This window comes from Oncorhynchus masou, unplaced genomic scaffold, assembly GCF_036934945.1.
Source record: "Oncorhynchus masou masou isolate Uvic2021 unplaced genomic scaffold, UVic_Omas_1.1 unplaced_scaffold_1932, whole genome shotgun sequence".
In the NCBI taxonomy this organism is placed as follows: domain Eukaryota; kingdom Metazoa; phylum Chordata; class Actinopteri; order Salmoniformes; family Salmonidae; genus Oncorhynchus; species Oncorhynchus masou.
Genome location: NW_027016728.1, coordinates 35,483 through 58,588, shown reverse-complemented (window position 1 = coordinate 58,588; position 23,106 = coordinate 35,483). Strand labels below are relative to the sequence as shown.

At 43.1% G+C, this 23,106-nt stretch overlaps 1 protein-coding gene, 1 long non-coding RNA gene and 2 other non-coding genes across 8 annotated transcripts; all 4 read right to left on the bottom strand.

Moving 5' to 3' along the window:
* Nucleotides 1–1,453: 1,453 nt before the first annotated feature.
* trnat-ugu (transfer RNA threonine (anticodon UGU)) lies at nt 1,454–1,525 on the bottom strand. The gene has a single exon. It is a non-coding gene; the product is annotated as a tRNA-Thr (tRNA).
* Nucleotides 1,526–1,981: 456 nt separating this feature from the next.
* Nucleotides 1,982–2,053, bottom strand: trnaa-ugc (transfer RNA alanine (anticodon UGC)). Its single transcript has one exon. It is a non-coding gene; the product is annotated as a tRNA-Ala (tRNA).
* Nucleotides 2,054–4,384: 2,331 nt separating this feature from the next.
* On the bottom strand, nt 4,385–19,888 carry LOC135539093 (uncharacterized). Of its 5 annotated transcripts, none has more exons than XM_064964954.1 (15): nt 19,506–19,883; nt 19,267–19,366; nt 18,869–19,089; nt 18,080–18,236; nt 17,668–17,891; nt 17,257–17,377; nt 16,743–16,939; nt 16,514–16,628; nt 16,135–16,304; nt 15,942–16,039; nt 15,643–15,773; nt 15,123–15,312; nt 10,769–10,910; nt 10,571–10,667; nt 4,385–5,150 (listed from the first exon to the last, which is right to left on the bottom strand). In XM_064964954.1, exons 1-15 carry the CDS (start codon nt 19,731–19,733, stop codon nt 5,137–5,139), a joined length of 2,205 nt encoding a protein of 734 aa, XP_064821026.1. In that variant the 5' UTR covers nt 19,734–19,883; the 3' UTR covers nt 4,385–5,136. The 5 variants fall into 5 exon arrangements, with proteins under 5 accessions (XP_064821026.1, XP_064821024.1, XP_064821025.1 ...); XM_064964952.1 differs by lacking the exon at nt 4,385–5,150 and adding an exon at nt 10,380–10,497; XM_064964953.1 differs by lacking the exon at nt 4,385–5,150 and having other exon boundaries at nt 10,380–10,667; nt 19,506–19,667; nt 19,772–19,880.
* Nucleotides 19,889–20,220: 332 nt separating this feature from the next.
* Nucleotides 20,221–22,157, bottom strand: LOC135539094 (uncharacterized). The gene is made up of 5 exons (XR_010455553.1): nt 21,814–22,157; nt 21,350–21,408; nt 21,186–21,266; nt 20,955–21,079; nt 20,221–20,308 (listed from the first exon to the last, which is right to left on the bottom strand). It is a non-coding gene; the product is annotated as an uncharacterized LOC135539094 (long non-coding RNA).
* Between the last annotated feature and the right edge of the window lie 949 nt (nt 22,158–23,106).

Here is a 23,106-nt window from a genome sequence, read left to right as displayed (position 1 = left end):
CTGGTGGGGGCCTCAGTGCTCGGTGAGCTCTCTCTCTCTCTCTCTCTCTCTCTCTCTCTCTCTCTCTCTTTCTCTCGAGTTCTATAGGCCTGTCGGTGGACAGGTGGAGCCACTCTGGAAGTTTGTCTTGCAGGTAGCGGATCAGTGGCATGTTTCCCTCTTCTTTTTCACCCAGATTGAATAGAACACAATTATTCCTTCGCCCCCTGTTTTTCAATTTTCTTTTTAGCATATGCTATTGTTTCCATGGCATCTGTCAATAAGTTTTCCATGGATAGGATTCGCCCCTCTGCCTCGTCCAGGCACCCCGCGTTTATGGTTATCTTGTTGTTGATGTCAGGCAAAGCGTTTTCCAGGATTGTCACCTTGCCCCCGATCGCGCTGAGCTGAGAGTTAATGGCATCTAATTTGGTGTTTAGTTCTGTACGTTGGGATCTCAACTCAGAAAGGATGTCTTCGACAGAGTGCGAGGTTGGCATCCTTGTACCTCGGGGGGGAGCGGGTCCTCTTGCTCCTGGCTAATGGCGCTAGTCTTTTCTGAAGCTAGCTTCTTCTTGGAGGCTTTTTCCGTCGCTAATGCTCGAGTCCGGGTAAAAATGTCACCTGTAGTGTCGCCTTTTGTAGCCGCCATGACATTTTCTTACTAAAGCTAAATGAGTTTGAACTTGGGGTGGAGGTAAGATTAGGAATTGGAAACTACTTGTGCGGAGCTCTTAGTTCATGGGGCAATCTCGTTCAAGGGTCACGTGATCCCCCAATTTAACCTTATTTAACTAGGCAAGTCAGTTAAGAACACATTTCTTTTTACAATGTTATGTATTGCTCATCATTGGTGTCGGCTGTTGTTTACTTATTTATTTGTTGTCTCATCACATTATTGTCCAAAAAACGGAAACGTAGCTAATACACCAGTATTTATTGTTTCGAGTGGTGGGTGTTGTTATCGTGACCAGTGAGCTGAGATAAGGCGGAGCTTTTTTTACCTAGCATAGACTAAAAAGATGACCTGGAACCAGTGGGTCTGGCGATAATATGTAGCGAGGGCCAGCCGACTAGAGCATACAGGTTGTAGTGGCCATATCAATACAATTGACCCTTTCTTTACACTGTTCTAATGAAAGTACATTTCCATAATATCATCTAGCTTCCATAAACGTGCTTGAACCCATGTGCTTCAGTTTACAAAAACAGATGACTTTGCACATCTATTTCCTTCTTAAAATGTCAACATTCTGGAAAGTAGAGTTGTGCAAAAGCTAATTTCACAACTAAATATACTCATCAGAGAATTTGGGGATTAACTTCAGAGCGCATGCATTTCAAGTATTAGCTCTACCGTAGAGGCACATCCCCTTACTATATAATTAGCAGGGTTGCCATTTTGAGAAAACTTTTTTTTCTTCAAAGTCCTCCAGTGAAAGAACCTTCCCATGGTACCAGCTATCTTTCAGTAAGGCACAGATGGGATTTGAACCCATGATTTTCAGTTTACAAGACCGACGCCTTACCGCTTGGCCACCATGCCACTCTATGCTGTAAGATATTTATCAACATTCTGGAAAGTAGTAGTTGTGTAATGTGAATTTGGCACACAAATACTCAGTGGAGAACACACAAATAACCAAGGACCTCATACTAAAATAGCATGCACTCCCCTCTGAGCTTCGTTTTATTTGGATAAAATGCAATATTAATACAATGTACTTTTTATATACACCACTCCATTGAAACTACAATGAAATGTATAGCAGCAATTCTAAATACAAGCAAGTATGGACAGTCATTAACCCATGAACTTCAGTTTTTGAAAATGATGCAATACAAGTTGGCAACCATGCCACTTCTGTTCCATAAATGTAAGAACAGGGATTGAACACATGTTCTTCAGATTACAAGAGCAAATTATTTAGCACATCTCTGTTTCCTGTTGAGAATTTCAACATCCTGGAAAGTAGGAGATGGGCCATTGCAAACATTTTAGTGGAGAAGCTGGGGATTGAACCCAGGACCTCATACATGCAAAGCATGCGCTCTACCACTGAGCTACATCCCCTTTCTCTGAAAGAAAAAAATCTTATTTTTTTTTTTAATTTCACCTATAATTAACCAGGTAAGCCAGTTGAGAACAAGTTTTCATATTCAACTGCGACCTGGCCAAGATAAAGCAAAGCAGCGCAACACAAACAACAACACAGAGTTACAGATGGAATAAACAAGCGTACAGTCAATAACACAATAGAAGAAAAAAAAGAAAGTCTATATACAGTGCGTGCAAATGGAGGTAAGGCAATAAATAGGCCATAGTAGCAAAGTATTTACAATTTAGCAAATTAACACTGGAGTGATAGATGAGCAGATGATGATGTGCAAGTAGAAATACTGGTGTGCAAAGAGCAGAAAGTATATTCAAACAATATGGGGATGAGGTAGGTAGATTGGGTGGGCTATTTACAGATGGGCTTTGTACAGCTGCAGCGATCAGTTAGCTGCTCAGATAGCCGATGTTTAAAGTTAGCGGTGTTGCCAACACCTCAGTAAGGAAAGTAGCTATTGGCTGTGAGGAATAACATTGTGGAAGATGTCATCACCAAATAATTGTCCATGTGCATGTAATTGTGATGGACACTGTAGGAGTGAGGAATAACATTGTGGAAGAGCAAAAAGTGAGTAAAATAAAAATTCAGAGGGGTCTGAATACTTGCTAAATACAGCGACTAAGTCGCTAAGTTGGCAACACTGAAAGTTAGTGAGGAATGTCTCCAGCTTCAGCGATTTTTGCAATTCGTTCCAGTCATTGTCAGCAGAGAACTGGAAGGAAAGGCGGAAAAAGGAGGTGTTGGATTTGGGGATGACCAGTGAGATATACCTGCTGGAGCGCGTGCTACGGGTGGGTGTTGTTATCGTGACCAGTGATTTGAGATAAGGCGGAGCTTTACCTAGCATAGACTAAAAAGATGACCTGGAACCAGTGGGTCTGGCGATGAATATGTAGCGAGGGCCAGCCGACTAGAGCATACAGGTCGTAGTGGCCATATCAATACAATTGACCCTTTCTTTACACTGTTCTAATGAAAGTACATTTCCATAATATCATCTAGCTTCCATAAACGTCAAACAAGGCTTGAACCCAGGATTGAACCCATGTGCTTCAGTTTACAAAAACAGATGACTTTGCACATCTATTTCCTTCTTAAAATGTCTACATTCTGGAAAGTAGAGTTGTGCAAAAGCTAATTTAAACTAAACAACTAAATATACGATCTCGGAAGCTAAGCAGGGTCGGGCCTGGTTCGTACTTGGATGGGAGACCTGCCTGGGAATACCAGGTGCTGTAAGCTTTTTGTCGCTGCCTTGTGGAATTTCAACTCTTTGTCTGTTTTTTCCCACAAGGCTGAAATATGTGCCCACGCTTAGAAATAAGTAAGCAAGTTTAGTTTGTATTTCATCCAACAATCTGTGCTACGAATTATGGCTACAGTATATTCAATTTCTTCCACTTTTTGAGTGACGCAAAGATGCTTATCTCAATGGTGAAAATGCAACAGCTGTTAATCAGACTCACTTTGACTTTATATAGTGCACCCAAGAGTAAGATTTGTGTTTACGACCATACCGGCCTGAGTGCGACTGATCTCGGAAGCTAAGCAGGGTCGGGCCTGGTTAGTACTTGGATGGGAGACTGCCTGGGAATTCCAGTTGCTGTAAGCATTTTGCTCCAGCAGAGGGTTCGTGTCATGCGTGGAGCAACTGCCATTTATTTTTCACCCTCATAATGTGTATTTTTATTGGACTAAAGGCAGTTTGTTAGTGCTTCCCTGCCATGCCCTGATCAAATCCAATAATGGAGAGTGCTTTCCCTCAAAATCTAGGCAGTGCATTCAGCATTTGTTTTTAGGCTAGGAGACTGTCAATGTCTGTAGTCCATTAGGGCCCTGTAAAATCCCTTCATTGTTTTGCCTGATCCCCCCCCAAAAAAACAATTCCCCCTATTCTCCATTTACATTTCCCGTTGTCCGTTTGTCCCTGCATCTGTAGGTTTTCGCTCTCAAAAGTACACCTTTTTAATAGAAATATAACATGATTGGATGTTCTATGTCCACGACAACGTTTAAAACCCTAGCAGGAAACCACTTTTGAGGTCTGGGAAAAACGGAAGACATATCGATTTTTCAATAAAGCGTTTCACATTCTCCACTGGTTGAAATACTATCCTGTGTCCTCAGATTAATGGAGTTAGATATGCATAGGTTTTTTCCTGTATATATGAATTACAAATCAATAATGTTTAGTCTATCGTATAGTTACAATGTGTAATCATTGATATCCCAGGAGCAGTAAACACTTTTGAAGTGTACAATTGTAATACATACATGCAGACGCCGCATCGTTTGATATGACTTAAAGTGTCATGCCTGAACCGCACCTTTATTTGCCAGGGAAGAGTACAATGTACAGGCTACAATATGGGAATCTCATACGTGGTAATAACTAAAATACATGTGTATATAGGTCTTGCATCCTTGGCACAATGAAAGGTATATTCTACTCTAGGCTTCATTAATGCCATTCAGACTTAAGGTTCATTGATTGGTATGAATATTAGTTCAGAACTACGTTTTAGGGTCCATACCCAGAGCGGCAACAGTTATTTTTAATCCGACTCAAATCAAATCAAATTTATTTATATAGCCCTTCGTACATCAGCTGATATCTCAAAGTGCTACACAGAAACAATGCCTAAAACCCCAAACAGCAAGCAATGCAGGTGTAGAAGCACGGTGGCTAGGAAAAACTACCTAGAAAGGCCAAAACCTAGGAAGAAACCTAGAGAGGAACCAGGCTATGTGGGGTGGCCAGTCCTCTTCTGGCTGTGCCGGGTGGAGATTATAACAGAACATGGCCAAGATGTTCAAATATTCATAAATGACCAGCATGGTCGAATAATAATAAGGCAGAACAGTTGAAACTGGAGCAGCAGCACGGTCAGGTGGACTGGGGACAGCAAGGAGTCATCATGTCAGGTAGTCCTGGGGCATGGTCCTAGGGCTCAGGTCAGTTGAAACTGGAGCAGCAGCACAGCCAGGTGGACTGGGGACAGCAAGGAGTCATCATGTCAGGTAGTCCTGGGGCATGGTCCTAGGGCTCAGGTCCTCCGAGAGAGAAAGAAAGAGAGCATTAGAGAACGCACACTTAGATTCACACAGGACACCGAATAGGACAGGAGAAGTACTCCAGATTTAACAAACTGACCCTAGCCCCCCGACACAAACTACTGCAGCATAAATACTGGAGGCTGAGACAGGAGGGGTCAGGAGACTGTGGCCCCATCCGAGGACACCCCCAGACAGGGCCAAACAGGAAGGATATAACCCCACCCACTTTACCAAAGCACAGCCCCCACACCACTAGAGGGATATCTTCAACCACCAACTTACCATCCTGAGACAAGGCTGAGTATAGCCCACAAAGATCTCCGCCACGGCACAACCCAAGGGGGGCGCCAACCCAGACAGGATGACCACATCAGTGAATCAACCCACTCAGGTGACGCACCCCTTCCAGGGACGGCATGAGAGAGCCCCAGTAAGCCAGTGACTCAGCCCCTGTAATAGGGTTAGAGGCAGAGAATCCCAGTGGAAAGAGGGGAACCGGCCAGGCAGAGACAGCAAGGGCGGTTCGTTGCTCCAGAGCCTTTCTGTTCACCTTCCCACTCCTGGGCCAGACGACACTCAATCATATGACCCACTGAAGAGATGAGTCTTCAGTAAAGACTTAAAGGTTGAGACAGAGTTCGCGTCTCTGACATGGCTAGGCAGACCGTTCCATAAAAATGGAGCTCTATAGGAGAAAGCCCTGTCTCCAGCTGTTTGCTTAGAAATTCTAGGGACAATTAGGAGGCCTGCGTCTTGTGACCGTAGCGTACGTGTAGGTATGTACGGCAGGACCAAATCAGAGAGATAGGTAGGAGCAAGCCCATGTAATGCTTTGTAGGTTAGCAGTAAAACCTTGAAATCAGCCCTTGCTTTGACAGGAAGCCAGTGTAGAGAGGCTAGCACTGGAGTAATATGATCAAATCTTTTGGTTCTAGTCAGGATTCTAAAAGCCGTATTTAGCACTAACTGAAGTTTATTTTGTGCTTTATCCGGGTAGCCGGAAAGTAGAGCATTGCAGTAGTCTAAACTAGAAGTGACAAAAGCATGGTTTAATTTTTCTGCATCATTTTTGGACAGAAGGTTTCTGATTTTTGCAATGTTACGTAGATGGAAAAAAGCTGTCCTTGAAATGGTCTTGATATGTTCTTCAAAAGAGAGATCAGGGTCCAGAGTAACGCCTAAGTCCCTCACAGTTTTATTTGAGACGACTGTACAACCATTAAGATTAATTGTCAGATTCAACAAAAGATCTTTGTTTCTTGGGACCTAGAACAAGCATCTCTGTTTTGTCCGAGTTTAAAAGTAGAAAGTTTGCAGCCATCCACTTCCTTATGTCTGAAACACATGCTTCTAGCAAGGGCAATTTTGGGGCTTCACCATGTTTCATTGAAATGTACAGCTGTGTGTCATCCGCATAGCAGTGAAAGTTAGCATGTTTTCAAATAACATCCCCAAGAGGTAAAATATATAGTGAAAACAATAGTGGTCCTAAAACGGAACCTTGAGGAACACCGAAATTTACAGTTGATTTGTCAGAGGACAAACCATTCACAGAGACAAACTGATATCTTTCCGACATAAGATCTAAACCAGGCCAGAACTTGTCCGTGTAGACCAATTTGGGTTTCCAATCTCGCCAAAAGAATGTGGTGATCGATGGTATCAAAAGCAGCACTAAGGTCTAGGAGCACGAGGACAGATGCAGAGCCTCGCAGATTTAAAGAGGAGTCCGTAATTTGCTTTCTAATAATCATAATCTTTTCCTCAAAGAAGTTCATGAATTTATCAATGCTAAAGTGAAAGTCATCCTCTTGGGGAATGCTGCTTTTTAGTTAGCTTTGCGACAGTATCAAAAAGGAATTTCGGATTGTTCTTATTTTCCTCAATTAAGTTAGAAAAATAGGATGATCGAGCAGCAGTAAGGGCTCTTCGGTACTGCACGGTACTGTCTTTCCAAGCTAGTCGGAAGACTTCCAGTTTGGTGTGGCACCATTTCCGTTCCAATTTTCTGGAAGCTTGCTTCAGAGCTCGGGTATTTTCTGTGTACCAGGGAGCTAGTTTATGAGAAATGTTTTTAGTTTAGGGGTGCAACTGCATCTAGGGTATTGCGCAAGGTTAAATTGAGTTCCTCAGTTAGGTGGTTAACTGATTTTTGTCCTCTGGCGTCCTTGGGTAGACAGAGGGAATCTGGAAGGACATCAAGGAATCTGTGTGTTGTCTGAATTTATAGCACGACTTTTGATGTTCCTTGGTTGGGGTCTGAGCAGATTATTTGTTGCAATTGCAAACATAATAAAATGGGGGTCCGATAGTCCAGGATTATGAGGAAAAACATTAAGATCCAGAACATTTATTCCAGGGGACAAAACTAGGTCCAGCGTATGACTGTGACAGTGAGTGGGTCCAGAGACATGTTGGACAAAACCCACTGAGTCGATGATGGCTCCGAAAGCCTTTTGGAGTGGGTCTGTGGACTTTTCCATGTGAATATTAAAGTCAAAGATTAGAATATTATCTGCTATGACTACAAGGTCCGATAGGAATTCAGGGAACTTAGTGAGGAAGGCTGTATTATGGCCCAGGAGGCCTGTAAACAGTAGCTATAAAAAGTGATTGAGTAGGCTGCATAGATTTCATGACTAGATGCTCAAAAGACGAAAACGTCTTTTTGTAAATTGAAATTTGCTATCGTAAATGTTAGCAACACCTCCGCCTTTGCGGGATGCACGGGGGATATGGTCACTAGTGTAGCCAGGAGGTGAGGCCTCATTTAACACAGTAAATTCATCAGGCTTAAGCCATGTTTCAGTCAGGCCAATCACATCAAGATTATGATCAGTGATTAGATCATTGACTATAATTGCCTTTGAAGTAAGGGATCTAACATTAAGTAGCCCTATTTTGAGATATGAGGTATCATGATCTCTTTCAATAATGACAGGAATGGAGGTGGTCTTTATCCTAGTGAGATTGCTAAGGCGAACACCGCCATGTTTAGTTTTGCCCAACCTAGGTCGAGGCACAGACAGGGTCTCAATGGTGATAGCTGAGCTGACTACACTGACTGTGCTAGTGGCAGACTCCACTATGCTGGCAGGCTGGCTAACAGCCTGCTGCCTGGCCTGCACCCTATTTCATTGTGGAGCTAGAGGAGTTAGAGCCCTGTCTATGTCGGTAGATAAGATGAGAGCCCACCTCCAGCTAGGATGGAGTCCGTCACTCCTCAGCAGGTCAGGCTTGGTCCCAGAAAGAGGGCCAATTATCTACAAATTCTCTTTTGGGAGGGGCAGAAAACAGTTTAACCAGCGATTGAGTTGTGAGACTGCTGTAGAGCTCATCACTCCCCCTAACTGGGAGGGGGCCAGAGACAATTACTCGATGCCGACATCTTTCTAGCTGATTTACACACAGAAGCTATGTTGCGCTTGGTGATCTGACTGTTTCATCCTAACATCGTTGGTGCCGACGTGGATAACAATATCTCTATACTCGCCAGTTTTACCTTTAGCCAGCACCATCTTCAGATTAGCCTTAACGTCGGTAGCCCTGCCCCCCGGTAAACAGTGTATGATCGCTGGATGATTCGTTTTAAGTCTAATACTGCGGGTAATGGAGTCGCCAATGACTAGAGTTTTCAATTTGTCAGAGCTAATGGTGGGAAGCGTCAGTTTCTCAGACCCCGTAACGGGAGGAGTAGAGACCAGAGAAGACTCGGCCTCCGACTCGCTGCTTAATGGGGAAAACCGGTTGAAAGTTTGTCGGCTGAATGAGCGACACCGGTTGAGCGTTCCTACAGCATTTCCTTCCAGAAACCGTGAGAAAGTTGTCGGGCTGCGGGGACTGTGCCAGGGGATTTATACTACTATCTGTACTTACTGGTGGCACAGACGCCGTTTCATCCTTTCCTACACTGAAATTACCCTGCCTAACGATTGCGTCTGAAGCTGGGCTTGTAGCACAGCTATCCTCGCCGTAAGGCCAGTACAGCGACCGCAATTAGAAGGCATCATGTTAATGTTACTACTTAGCGTCGGCTGTTGGAGGTCCTGACGAATCGTGTCCAGATAAAGCGTCCGGAGTGAAAAAGTTGAGGAAAAATAAAAATATAGCAAGTAAATAGCTAGCCATGTTACTTCAGCTGCATTGCAAGGCAAGCTTACAATTGTGCAGTCAATGCTTTAGCCAGCTCGATTCTTTACATCCACTGTTTCACAAGACAACTGCCTGATTTGTTGGTTCTCAGGAGTCCCTGAAAGACGATTTACAAATTCATTCTCCTAACACTAGCTAGTCTGGTAACTTGCTAAATAGAGATTTGTAATTGAACTTTGACAAAAAAAAGCCATTTCTCTACATTGTCACATTCCTCTCAAATTGTACATTTGCTTGACTCGTTAAGGCAACTTCCATCTGTTTTGTCAGCAATCTTCGTTGAGCGCCACAAGGCAAGGGTGGCTCGTGTCAAAATTAGTCTGGTCATCAAAGCCTTGGGAGCCAAATGCATAATGATTGCGCAAACTCCCCCTTGTGGTGGTCTGGAGCAATGAAGCCGTCCCGCGGTGCAAGCTCTCAACTTTAAGGAGTGTGTCTTCAGTCCCCGCTGTTCCCGTACAGTGAGTGCTGAAATCTTATCCTGATGCGGAATAGATTGCAACGTAATCATGGCTTTACCTTCGTAGTTCGGACTTGGAGATTGAAGCGATGTCTTGTGGGGAATGCATGGGTGTCCGAGCTGTGTGCTAGTAGTTTTAAAAAAACAGACAGCTCGGTACATTCAGCTTGTCAACACTTCTTACACAAACAAGTAGCGATGAAGTCAAGCTCTTCCCATTTGAGCCATGAGAGATTGACATGCATATCATTAAAAGAAGAAATGTCCATATTTGGATGGAAACCAAGCTAGTGAGAGGTATCAAGGAAAGTTTTAATTTCAGTTGAAAATTACCAACACTGCATCCAACCACAGCCCTGTTGGTTTCACTTTGGCAAACCACTATAACATTGAGTCAGTTCATCCTACTGGACATTGGAAAGCTTTTGTTTTGACACCCATTGTTTGTCCTAGACGGGAAATTGGTGTGCAACACTTATCTCCCTCCGGTGGATGGTTCAGAGTTCCATGCTTACAAAAGGGTTGATTGATACATGTCAGATGACAAGCCTACTACATGCGCCTTGGTGTTAAACGCAAATCAGATACAATTAAGGTAGCTCCAACGGTTAGGATTGTTTTATATAGAACACTTTATTTGACATGTTAGAACAAGACATTACATCCAAAGAATGTATCCAGAAGAAACATATAAATGACGCTCCTCAGAGAGGTCTTTGACATGTCGTTGACCTGTTGAGAGAGAGAGAAACTATTAGTTCAGTTATGGTCTGCCAGGGTCTGAAAAGCATAAAACAAGACCTACCTCTTTTCGGGTTGTCCTGATTCACACATTGTCCACTACAGGGGCCGCCAGAGGGACTACTGGCATCACAGATGACCACATCACAATGGACAAAGACCTAGGAATCAAAGATTTGATTGTGTCAGATTTTTTTTTTTTTTTAAGGTATGATTGCCACACAAAATTAACCAATAAAGATTGTTGGGTCAATTTTGTTACCTGGCCACTCGGCTCAACCGCATCCTCAGCGAAGGAAAACATATAGACCTCAAAGCGTTTGACGTGAGGGGGGAAGTGGACCCTGGCATCAGCTACTACCGGGTGGAAGACCACACTGTATGGATCCTCGGGGTTCTCACAGCTGCCAGTGTAGAGAGAGGGACTAAGTTAGGAACAAGAAAAACGCTGCAAACCCCAACCGCCTTGTGTACAAAGTCTTGTGGTGGTGTCATGACTGTCCTGTGAGGATCAGATCAATTTACAGCAGAAGTGGGTTCTTTTCCCCCCTCCAGTATGAACTAAAGGAATGTTTTTGATTACAGGCTTTTCCCAACCAAAAAATAATAAATCACCTTTGTCTTGAAAAAACATTTCATATACAATATAAAGGCTCGAGACTTCCTACCTGTAGAGTGAGGACGTTTCTAGTAAAAATAAACAATATGACATTCATTTTCTATAGCTAATCTCTGACCAGTCTTATGTTAGAAATATTGTTCCAGTATTCACTTTGAACGTGTTAGAGAAACTCCCCTAGAAAATGTGCATAGTAAGTAGCCATGCCACGAGGGACACCAGAGAGCGGGTCAGACTGACAGAACCGTCCCCGGCGGCCAGAGCGCATAAAAGGAATGGTAACAGAAATTAACATTAGACCAGAAAACCGTGAGCGCAAGCTACACGTTTGGAACTTTCCATAAACTCACAAGTACCTAGAAAAATGAACTTAAGTGGGATCATTCTGCCTCTATATCCAAACCATCCTACTCATCACCCACTGAGGAATCAGCGACTCGGTTGATTAGCCTATCTTCCAGAACGAGTGAAAGGAAAACCCATCCTGTAGTTCTGTTCAAGACTAGTCATTGGAGCCACGGACAACCAACGACATTGTGATCTCATGTAGCCAATCAGAGAGAAGACACACCACCTACCTTTCCACAGCGGCATCCCACAAATACATTCATGCTTTTACTCCAAGCTGGTTCCGGTTCGTGTGTTAAAAAAAAAATGTATCAATGATAAGTGTCTTACGGAATGGGGGGGAAACCTTGTAACAAGCCGTCGTAGTGTCACCTGTGTTTTAGTCTGTTATTTAGTTAGCTAGTAATTCAATTAAACCAACTTGTATAGTACTGAATCATAAGGCTGGGGTTTTTGCAGCTGCAAGGAGGATACGATGTAATGTTAATAAGTTGACTATCAATTTAATAGATTTCTACCGTCTAGAGTTTAAGTCGGGAGACGGTAACTCTTTAAAACCACTTCCTCGGCACCCCAAATCCTAACATGATTCATTTAGTCAGCTAACAATTAAACAGTCCTCAGATAATTCAAGGTCACGACAGTGGTTTGTTGGTTTTAATTTCTGATATTTTGGCCCATCAGACCTGGATGTATCTGATTAAGATTTTATTTTAAAGAACAGAAATTGGGCTTTCCGTCAACAATATTTATTTTGGTCTACTGCAATGGCTTGTTAAATGACGGCTGTCAAACATGTATATTCAATTCCATTGACATGAGATGTCCCTCTAAATGGTTCTTAAAATTCTAAATGATCCAGAATGGTCAGAGTACAGGCGACCTGAATATTGATCAATTGACCGTGGTTTAACCAAAGTTGCCGAATAGACAGTCGGTATCATCAACAAGGCAATCATATTTTTCAAAATAAGACCTTCATTTTAAACAAGAATTTCATGCAATGCGCCAGAGCAATTCTTCCGCTGTTGGAAAAATTGGTCACACAAAATAAATTCTACACCCACGGCATCGGATTCACATGTGGAGGACTTCTGTGAAGGGCGCAGCTCTACTATACAAGTAACCTACGCATTGACAGTTTAGGCCTACTTTTCTTAACTTGCATCTTTGGGAGGTTTATCCTTCACTGTTTAACTGCCAGATATTAGCAAAACGGAATTTGTGAAATCTGAAGACGTTACATGAAGAGACAAACACCCACACCAGTACAAATCCACTTGAGCTGACAGACGATGGTCAGGATTTTGCACAACGATATAGTTGCAGCTGAAGTGACAAATCTGAACTGCCCATTTCGTGCACAGCCATGTGAATGTTGTGTCTTTTCCTATGATATACAAAACATTTCAGCCTGTTTTTTTTAAACTGCTATGACATTGCTAATTTAATAAACAGCTGCAAAGTTACGCCGTGTCCACATGGCCAAATTTAGGTTTTTGATACCATTTCATAAAATGGTAAAAGTGCGTGATTTGATAGCATTTTGCAAACCCCATCCCCCAAATTAATGGTTGACCAATAAAGTTGCTTCACTACACTGCTTGGTGTAACATGCATCCAGATACTGAAAAGGCACCCGCAAAATCAAGTGTCATCTGCAGCGTGCATAATCATGGGCAAAGTCATTGTAGCCCATTACAATGTAGGAAAAAGTCATCTTCCAATAGTTAACCAATTTAAATTCTTGAGATAAAAATTAGGCCAGCGTGTCCATCTGTGGCAAAGTGCTCACCCAAATCAAAAATGTAGTAACATTTTCTCAAATATGAACATTAGGTAGCCTAAATAAGGTTAGCAAGATGCTGCTACACTTGACCGTGGTATTTGTTCACTCCCAATTAGCGCATTCCTCTAGGACAGGAAATTCCATTGAAAGTGGCATCAACTTCTGGGGTCCTGTCAACTGATCCTATTCAGTTTCAAACATCCATGCTGCACAGGCATGTGAACCATCCTTTATGTTTAGTGCAATAACTGTTTTAAACACAACAGGTCACTTGTGCCTGAATTCAACCCAAAACCAACAACTATTCAGTCAGTGTTAAGAGCAGTTTGAAACCAATCGGAAAGGCAAGCCAAGCTTGCCAGCCGCTCTTGATTTCCATTTGACTGACCTTCAGTTTGGCACAACACTGAACTCTAGCCAACCAAAAGGATAACATTGAGTAAAAAGGTGTAGGTAATGCCAACATTAACCTTTTCACATGCGAGTTCCAAATATCAGTCGCCCCAGTGGGAGTTGATTTTATGCGTGTGATGTCAGAATGCACTCACCGTTCCACATGTGGACATATAACCCGCGCTGACCTCAGACCAAGGCACACGACCTGCTAATCTTCTATAGGCTGTTTCAACTTCTAATTTTGCCTCATTCATTCACAAAAGTAACCCATTTCACTGTTGCAGACCATTTCTATTTGAGAATTTAATGAGCCGGGCAAACTTTCCTTCAACAGAAAGCCCAAGCACTTCCCCAGATCAAGTATACAGTCCTTGCACATTTATTGCTTTCCTTACAACTGTGGACATGCGTGCATTCCGATCAAAGTGCCTTATTTTCTGTGTAAAATGTTGTCGTTTCTACTGTAGCGTACCCTAAGTATAATGTACTTAGCGTTTTATTCATGCGTTCTGATTATTGCCTAGATTGTAATGGACACGTGTGTAAAACACTTTAAGGTGGTACTGAATATGAGCTAACATACAATGCAGTCAGGTTATCACGTACGCGTCTGTCAGACTAATGGTGATCTCAACTGGAGTACCCCCATTGTCTTGAATGCACTGAAGTCGTTAGTTGATTTGAACACGGCATCAGAGTGTAAACTATGGTACCTCAGGGTTGCCAGATCAGACCCCCTTTCCAGGGGTATATAGCTTAGAGAAACTGTCTTCCCCACCATTTATTGTTGATAAATTCCCAGATCTTAGTAATATTTCCTGCATCATCCTCTTCACAATACCTTCAAGGACTTAACCCCCAATAATGGATTGGGCTATAGCTTGCAACTCTGTTTAGCTTTCGTGCTAAGGTTGTATTTGGGGCAGTGACAACAATTGGCTTTTTGTACAGTTACCTGTAAACTACTTGTCATGTGTACGCCGTAACAAGTACAAAGATGGTCACATGCTGAAGTGGCCAAACTAAGTTAAGAAGAAGTCAACCTGTTATTTAGACTAGATGATACCGTTAACATTTATATATTTTACAAGCAAAGCTGGAATAATGTTGTGAAGACCTTTATTTCTCATCAGTACAAAACATTGTTTAGACGCTTTTCAGACAGCGCGGTTTAGAGTCGTTTGATGCAGCATACGTTCCGTTCCAATGATACGCTGCAGGGACCACTCAGTGATAACAAGCATGTGATCATACGCGCCAGAATCTCCCATAAGTGTTAAATTGGGTGGAGATCTGGTGAGACCCCACATGGCTCACATCGTTTAAGCGTTTTGACCACTCGACCTATGGGGGCATAGCCACGGTAGCCAAAGTAAATGGCCTGCCAAGCATGATAGGTTGCTAATTACTCAGGAACCACACCTGTGGAATAACACTTGTTTAGGCCCAAAAACAACATGTTACCCATTAATGATGAGATTCCACCGGGGTCGGGAGTCACGGTCCTCGTTGAGGGTGGCCCAGCAGTGGTCAAGCACCAGCGCTACCTTGGGATCAGAGGTCGTGGTCAGCTCCACCTCAAATTGCAGAGGCTGTCTCAGGTACCTCACCACTGGATAGTCCTCCTCCTGGTGGAACGTGTTATACGAGGCGTCTGGAACACAGAACAAGACAACCGGGGGTCGTGTTCAGTGGGCACCATCTGAACTTGTCCATTAAGAAATGCTCTTTTATCATATCCTATTGTGCCCCAATGAACACAAGCCATTTATAGCCAACACTACCCACCCCCCACCAGAGGCTTCTGACAAATTCCCAAATCAGCTCCTCACCGTTACTCCATAGTCACACCTGTAGATCTCAGAAAGCAAGAGTAATATATCATAAGGCTTAGATGTTTGGGAATGGTTTTGTAAAGGAGACCTTCCAAGATACTTTTAGAGGCGAGGGGTCAAGTTAAAATTCGGAATTTGTGCACGCTTACCCTGAGCGAGTCTCATTCTGACCATTAGTCGACCCTTCCCAGTCTCGGCAAAAGGCTCGTTGTCACGCGGCCGGGTCAGGAAGGCCAATGTGCGAGTGATGTTGGCCACATAGTAGCAGGAAACCTTTAACCTAAAAAGAGGGATGTAAGCAACTTCAATAGGGGAAACTTCAAGCAGTGGAGTGGACACTGGTAGTAGAGGCACATTTTCCCTGTATACAAAGTATTGAGCAATTGGTGAAGAAAAAAAAATACCTATGAAAGCTAATCGCTACAATTGTGATGCGTAATGCACTTACTGATATTCCTCCTCTGAAGACGTCGTGGCATTCAGCTTCACCTCAAGTTCATCTGGCAAGGAGATTTCGTTCTCATACAGCATGACATTGTTGATAAACTATGTAGTAGAGGGGAATTGCTTATTACAACCTGCAGAAGCAAACAGTCCGTAAATACACAGTACCCATCACCTCAGGGTAATAGTCATTTTACCTTCCTGGTGGTGCCACAGGAGTTCACAGTGAAGTGGAAGTAGGCGAAGCGATCGTCACTGTAGGTGGGACCACAGGCGGGGTCGCTCAGGGTCAGCTGACCGGGGTTCAGACCGGGAACAGAATCCACCTTCACCGCCAGCGCAGTCATCGTTCCGTTAGAGAAACACTCTTGGAGGTGGGGGAGCAAAAGACAGGTAGCCATCAGACCTGGGTTCTGTATTTGTTCCACTTATTGAGCTTGAACCAATGGAACATCACCAAAAGTGCAAACCATGCACATCTGGCACAACTATAAGACTCACAGTATTTGCAAGGAACCCAGGTTTGGTAACCATGTTAAATGACTATTTATCAAAAGTAATTGTTTGAGAACCAACCAGTCAGCGTTTTGAGGAAGCTGCAAGCCAGGGAAAAGTATTTGATGGTCATGTTGTTGTAAGGATTCAACAGAGCCACATCCAGTCTGCTCCTGACAGAGGACGAGTGAACCGACTGGGAACCAATGGGAGAGTTCATTAGTCCAATATTGTATGCATGTATACAGGGTAAGGAAAGCGAGGCTAGCTGCAGCAATTTAGGTTAACATGTTTTGGGAGAGAGTCGTACCTCAAACACTGCGTCCGGCGAAGAGAAGGGCAACGTGATGGTGAAGTCTGTGTCGCCCTCTGTTAAATACCGTTGAGCAAACTCATGGTTAAGCAGCCGCTTGCCAACCAAGACTACAAAAAAGGGCTCTTGGTTCCTGTAATCCACAGTGATGTGGAAGTTCTCCTGATCACAGTTGCCAGTGACTGAGGGTGGCACTACAAGGACAAACAGGGTTGTGTTCATTAATTAAGCACAAAAAACAGGAAGGTACTACTTGAACTTGTCCAAGAAGAAACCTTGTTTTGATTGCAAAATGTTTTGCTTCAGTGGGACTGAATAAACATGAACCTGGCAAATCAGGAACAGGACAACTGGGTCCAAATACTCTAAAGCTTAACATTCTTTGAGGAGAGACCGCATAGGAAAACCCAACAGTATGTCTAGTTGGGCTTTCACTGCCAATTTCCTTTCAGGGCAATTATCAACGAGAGGAAACCATTCAACAGTAGTTTGGCGTAGTCCAGAGACATACCAATGTCCAGCAGTACAGCGTCCACAACGGCAGAGTGAGAGAAAGGAGCGTACTCTGGAAAGATGACCAGGCCGTAGATCAGCTGAAGAGTGAAGGTTGTGACCCCTTGTTCCGCCCTTCTCTGTAGTGAAGTTAAAAGCATTGGTCAGCATTATTGTTGTAACAGAACTCTATTCAACATCAAGTGACAACTAAGTACATATGGGGACTATTAAAACAAACTATATACTTAAAGTAATGTTGCCCTTATTCCTCTAAATCAAATGCATACAACAGCCAAAATAATGGAAACACTTGAGTAAATGAGGGATACAAAGTACATTTGTGCCATTATTTATATTTTGTTGGTGGCCCACTTATTAGGGCATGTACAAATCACTGCGTGTGGCTTTGCATTTAACAGAAACACACCTCCTTAAAGACCACCGGGTCTGAGAAGGGCACCTCCATCCTGAAGGTCTTCAAGGTGTTGTCCGGGGATCTCTGCTCCTGAACATTGAAGCCCCTGGCGTTGCACTCTGCAACAGTTAGCACCATGGTGGGAAAGGTGATGTTCAGCAGCTCCACATCAAGGTTGAAGGTCCCCAACTCAAGCACAAACACTGCCTGCTCAGGAACTGTGTCTAAGGGTGTGTCTGTTCATTGGCAAACAAAGGAAAACATTTTGAAATGCGGTACAATGGAAAATGAAAATTGACATTTGTTATTGGGTAAGTCCAGGTATTGCCTCCCCGTTTCAGTACATTTTCTTCTGTTTTGTGCCTAATGAACAACCCAGGCATCCCAAATTGCCATAGGCACTATTTAACTAAACCAGACTCACAGTTGCGAACTTGTGGAGGCCTGGCCATCGGAGGTGTTGTGATAGGGAAGAGGACTTTATAGCTGGTGTCCTCGTGTGCGAGCTCCTCGATCCACAGCAACTCAAGCATGGGCTCAATGGTGTAAGTGACAAAGTACTGGTCATCCTGAATATGGCTCTGTAAGGGAGACGAGTGATGTAATACACAATTGGAGTGCAAAAACAGATAAATGTTCCTTATAAGCCAGAATGTTAAATACAATTATTCTACCGCTTGTCTTTTTGCCACTCGTAATTTAAGACAAAATATCCAAAGGAAAGTATTGGTTACCAGACTTTAGAGAGCTGGTAGGTGTATGGTTGTCAACATGCATTTCCCGTAGTGTGCATTTTCAAAGCAACTGACAAGCAAAGTAAACACTTGCACAATATGTAAACAGCAGCCGAGTGTTGCTTGCATTCAGTTGACAGTGGCAAAGCTACCGGCTACCTAAAAAGTCAGGTAAACAATCCTTTAGTGTGGATATTTGGTCTCAAATTTCAAGCGGCGAAAGGACAAACTGCAAAGACAAGCGGTAGAGTATGTTTAAATGTAATTTTATGCAAAATTCACACAATTTTGTATATTAACCTGATTAAGCAAACAATTGCTCAATAAGAAACATTTTACACAAGACAACGTTTATAGGAGTTTACCCATGAGAGATAGCAAAGGGTTACTGCAAAGCACTGACAACTGCTGTAGTAAAAAGGGCTCTACAAATTAGATTTAGATATTAAACAGGAACATTTTACTCATCCAATGCTGACCTTGAAATAGCCGCCAACCGCCCCCACCGGAATTTCAACAATAATATGAGCCTCTGTGACTAAAACAGAGAAGTTTCTGGCAGCCATTTCCTCAGTGTTCAGCCTCTTAGCGTCAATTCCCATGTACACCTCCAACATGGTGAAGGCATCAGAGGAGAAAAGTGGGTCTATGTGCTTGGGCATGTACCAGGTGATCACTTCTGGAGTAAAGGCAACTGCCCCTGCAGTGAAACAAGAAGCCAAGTGCACATCAAAACAGAACATTTTGCAACTGAAAACTGCCATTATTTGGAAAAAGTTCACCCCAAAAAAATTCCCAACTGAACACAACATGAAAGTCTTGTCTGGAGCCAATTAAGAACTAGGCTTATAGGATCTTAAATTATTTCACACTCAACCTGGTGTTGGACAAACAGCCGTGGCATCTACTCGAGTAACCAGCCACTTCTGCTCAAAGAAGGTTGAGGTTGAGAGCACCCGCATCGGAACCCCAGCTACCTGTTCAGGGGGCAACCACACCAGGGCCGTGTTCAGTAGGGCACACCGTATTAACAATATGTTGCAGAGTTCAGGTAGGGCCACCGTTTCCAAATGTTTGCTCTACTGAACATGACCCAGTTCGTGGAGGTCAGCTTACATTCTGAAGGTATGTCTCCTCTGCATTATGAGGGCTTCTTAACACCAGCCGTGTGGGAGTGTTGGCTATTGCATAGCCCTTTCTTTGGACCTCATCCACATTCATGACATTCTTGCTAGGACTAAAGACGACTGCTGTCATTTTGTATCCTGAAGCAACAGCCTGTCTCAGGAAATGGAAACATGAATTAAACAAAATGGTCAACAAACGCACATTGTTTAGCACCATCCTGTCATTTTGTAGTGAAATTACAGAAACATGGCTACCTCAGCTCCTCTCCGGAAGTTGCCGCTCCTTGCTTTCGGGCCCCCAGTGGGCTGTTCGGGGATGGTTTGGATGTCTGGAAGAGTCCTTCTGACAGACACCTAGAGAAGAAAGGCCATTATTCCCTATGCATTTTCTCCTTCCCATACAATAGGAAATCAAGGGCCAGTTCTCAATCAGTCCACTCACCTCCTTAAATGCATTGAGAATAGGCCAAAACTCCTCACCTCTAAAGTTCTCCTATGTGCATTTTGAAGAGGCGAGTGGAATTGAGATAGTCAAGACCTCTACGTTGTGTCGCAGAAGAAATGAAACACTGGACAGTTGTAGCTCTAGACAGATCATTTATACAGGCAGTACGACAAGCGCGGCTGTAAACATGTCCATTGGGGCATGCTCTGCTCGCTTGCCTCCATGTAGTTGCGGTCGCACAGAATCTCTCGGGAGGTACAGGTTTTGCCCACTCTATACACAGGGTCTTCAGTCATGTGGTTTCCTGGCAGCCTGAACTGCATGACCAAGCTGAACATCTTATCATCCTAAAATGAAGGGGGAAGGGAAAAAAGCCTTCATTATATAGCAAAACACTAAATTCAGGTGACATTCATGCAAGTTACAGACTGTGGCAAAATTGGCTATATGAATGCAGCGGCCACTGTATTGAAGCCACACTAGAGGAGTAGAGCTCAATAGTTCACATCACTGCAGTCTGTATCAGAAAGTTGCCTGGCCCTCTGAAAGCCCTCCATAAACTTCTGCTGTACCTTACGTCATCGTTAACTTAGAGGTAAGAGATACCAGACCCAGGGGTGGCTAACAATGGAGATCCTTTTGATATCCACAGAGTTAAGTAAAACTGCTTCAATGTTTCTGGAACCGGACTTCTAATAACCTCCATGCGCTAAATTGTATGTATTAGCACCTCTACGGCAACTCCGGCTTATTGAGGACCTTTTTACTGAAGAATGGGTTCTCAATTATTTCATTTCTCCATCTAGTGATGCAAATATTGACTTGTATCTTTGTGTATACAGGGCTCATCTGTAAAAGAGCCTGGTCTCAGCATGACTCCATGTCAAAGGTAAATAAAATGACATTGCTACAGTATGAGTTGCAAATGCAGTGACACTGAAAGGCAAACTGTCCATTTGAAGTACAAGCAAACACTACAGTTCTTAGGGTTACCATGTTTTGGGAAAAGCAGTTTTGAAGAGAAGCAAAAAACATGGCATTCCCCATGGGGTCAAATTTAAAGCTGAATCCACACTGAGTAGCAAGGCCAGGCGTCAGGTTTATGATTTGTGTGTCATCTGGAAGGGATGGAGATGGTGTGAACACAATAGTTGACAAGCAATATCAAGCCATGAATTATGAAAGGAGAGAAAGAATCATAAAAAAAAAAAGAGGCAAACTCACTGAAGACAGCATCAACCTCTTCAAAAAGAGGAGCGAAACTCAAACGAATAACATTACCAAGGCATTCAGCGTTGAGGTCATCTGGAATAGGAAAGGTTAGTTAAAAAAACCTTTAAAAAAAAATCTTGTCAAACGCTTAGTGCTTAAATTTGCAAGGTGCATACTTATAGAAGGTGTCTGTTGTGCTTGTATGCCCACAGCTGCCATCAATAGGCAAAACAACCTGTAAGGCATTTGACAAATTATTATGATTGATTAAAAGCCAACTCAAATGTTTGCATCGCATAAGACTCTCCTAGGCCTGCTACTACTTACCCTGAGCTAAGGAAGAGAATCATTGTAGAACAGATTTGTTCTGATAAAATACACAGCTACAGAACCTGATATTTGACCCAAAGTGTGCAGCCTACAGCCCAGGGGTATGCAACTTTTACCCTATGACAAAGGCTTCCCACACTCAGTCACCTGAACCCCAAAGGGCTGCACATTTTCTTTTTATTCCCCTAGCCCTACAAAGCTGATTCAAATAATCATCCAGCTTTGTTAATCTGAATCAGCTGTGTAGTGTTAGGACAAAAACCTAAACGTAAGGCTCCTGTTCAATTTTAGAAGGGTGCTCCGCCCTCACCGCTTTTATCCATTCATGTCAGGGGCCATGGACCGGTGCACCTCGGCTCAGGTTAATAGAACTCCCTCATTAGCAGCACAACAGCCTTTCACAGATGAAAAGCATAATTACCCAACTGTCTACAATTGTAGCCCAGACAGAGAGAAAGATATTGGCCTCTAATGGCCAAAATGCTGCATTTGCAAGCACTTTCACAATTTGAATGTAGTCAACTGGGTGGGACTACCAACTTCATTGGCTGAGCCCTACTGGTGACCCTGTTGAAGTCATGTCCAATCGGGTCATCAGAAGGGCTCAGACAATTGTGAAGAAGAAATGTTCCTACTTTAATATGAAGATAGCCTCAATGGTGCTGCCCATGCTGTCACAGACACTATATTGGCACAGATACATAGATGAGTCTTTTATCTTCTTATGGCTTCTTATTATCTTCTTGTCCAGAGGTGCCCAGAGTAAACTGCCTGCTACTCAGTCCCAGAAGCTAAGATATGCATGTATTTAGTATATGTGGATAGAACACACTCCGAAGTTTCTAAAACCATTTGAATGATGTCTGTGAGTATAACAGAACACATATGGCAGGCAAAAACCTGAGAAAAAATCCTACCAGGAAGTGGGAAATCTGAGGTTGGTCATTTTTCAACTCATTCCCTATTGAAGACACAGTAGGATATTGGTCATGTTGCACTTCCTAGATGTCAACAGGCTTCCACTGGATGCCAACAGTCTTTAGAACCTGTTTGATGCTTCTACTGTGAAGTGAGGGCGAATGAGAGGGGAATGAGTCAGAGGTCTGGCAGAATGCCTTGAGCTCGTGACGCTCGTTCACATGAGGGCGAGCTCTGTTCCATCGCAATTCTACAGACAAAGGAATTCTCCAGTTGGAATTTATTTAAGATTTATTTTAACATCCTAAAGATTGATTCTATACATCGTTTGACATGTTTCTACGGACTGTAACGGAACTTTTTGACATTTCGTCTGCTCCTAGTGAACACGCTTCGTGAGATTGGATGTTTACAAAACTCGTTAACAAAAGTAGCTATTTGGGCATAAATGATGGACATCATCGAACAAAACAAACATTTATTGTGAAACTGGGATTCCTGGGAGTGCATCCTGATGAAGATCATCAAAGGTAAGTGAATATTTATAATGTTTTTTCTGACTTCTGTTGACTGCACAATATGGCGGATATCTTTTTGGCTTGTTTGGGCTCTGAGCGCCGTACTCAGATTATTGCATGGTTTGCTTTTTTCCGTAAAGGTTTTTTGAAATCTGACACAGCGGTTG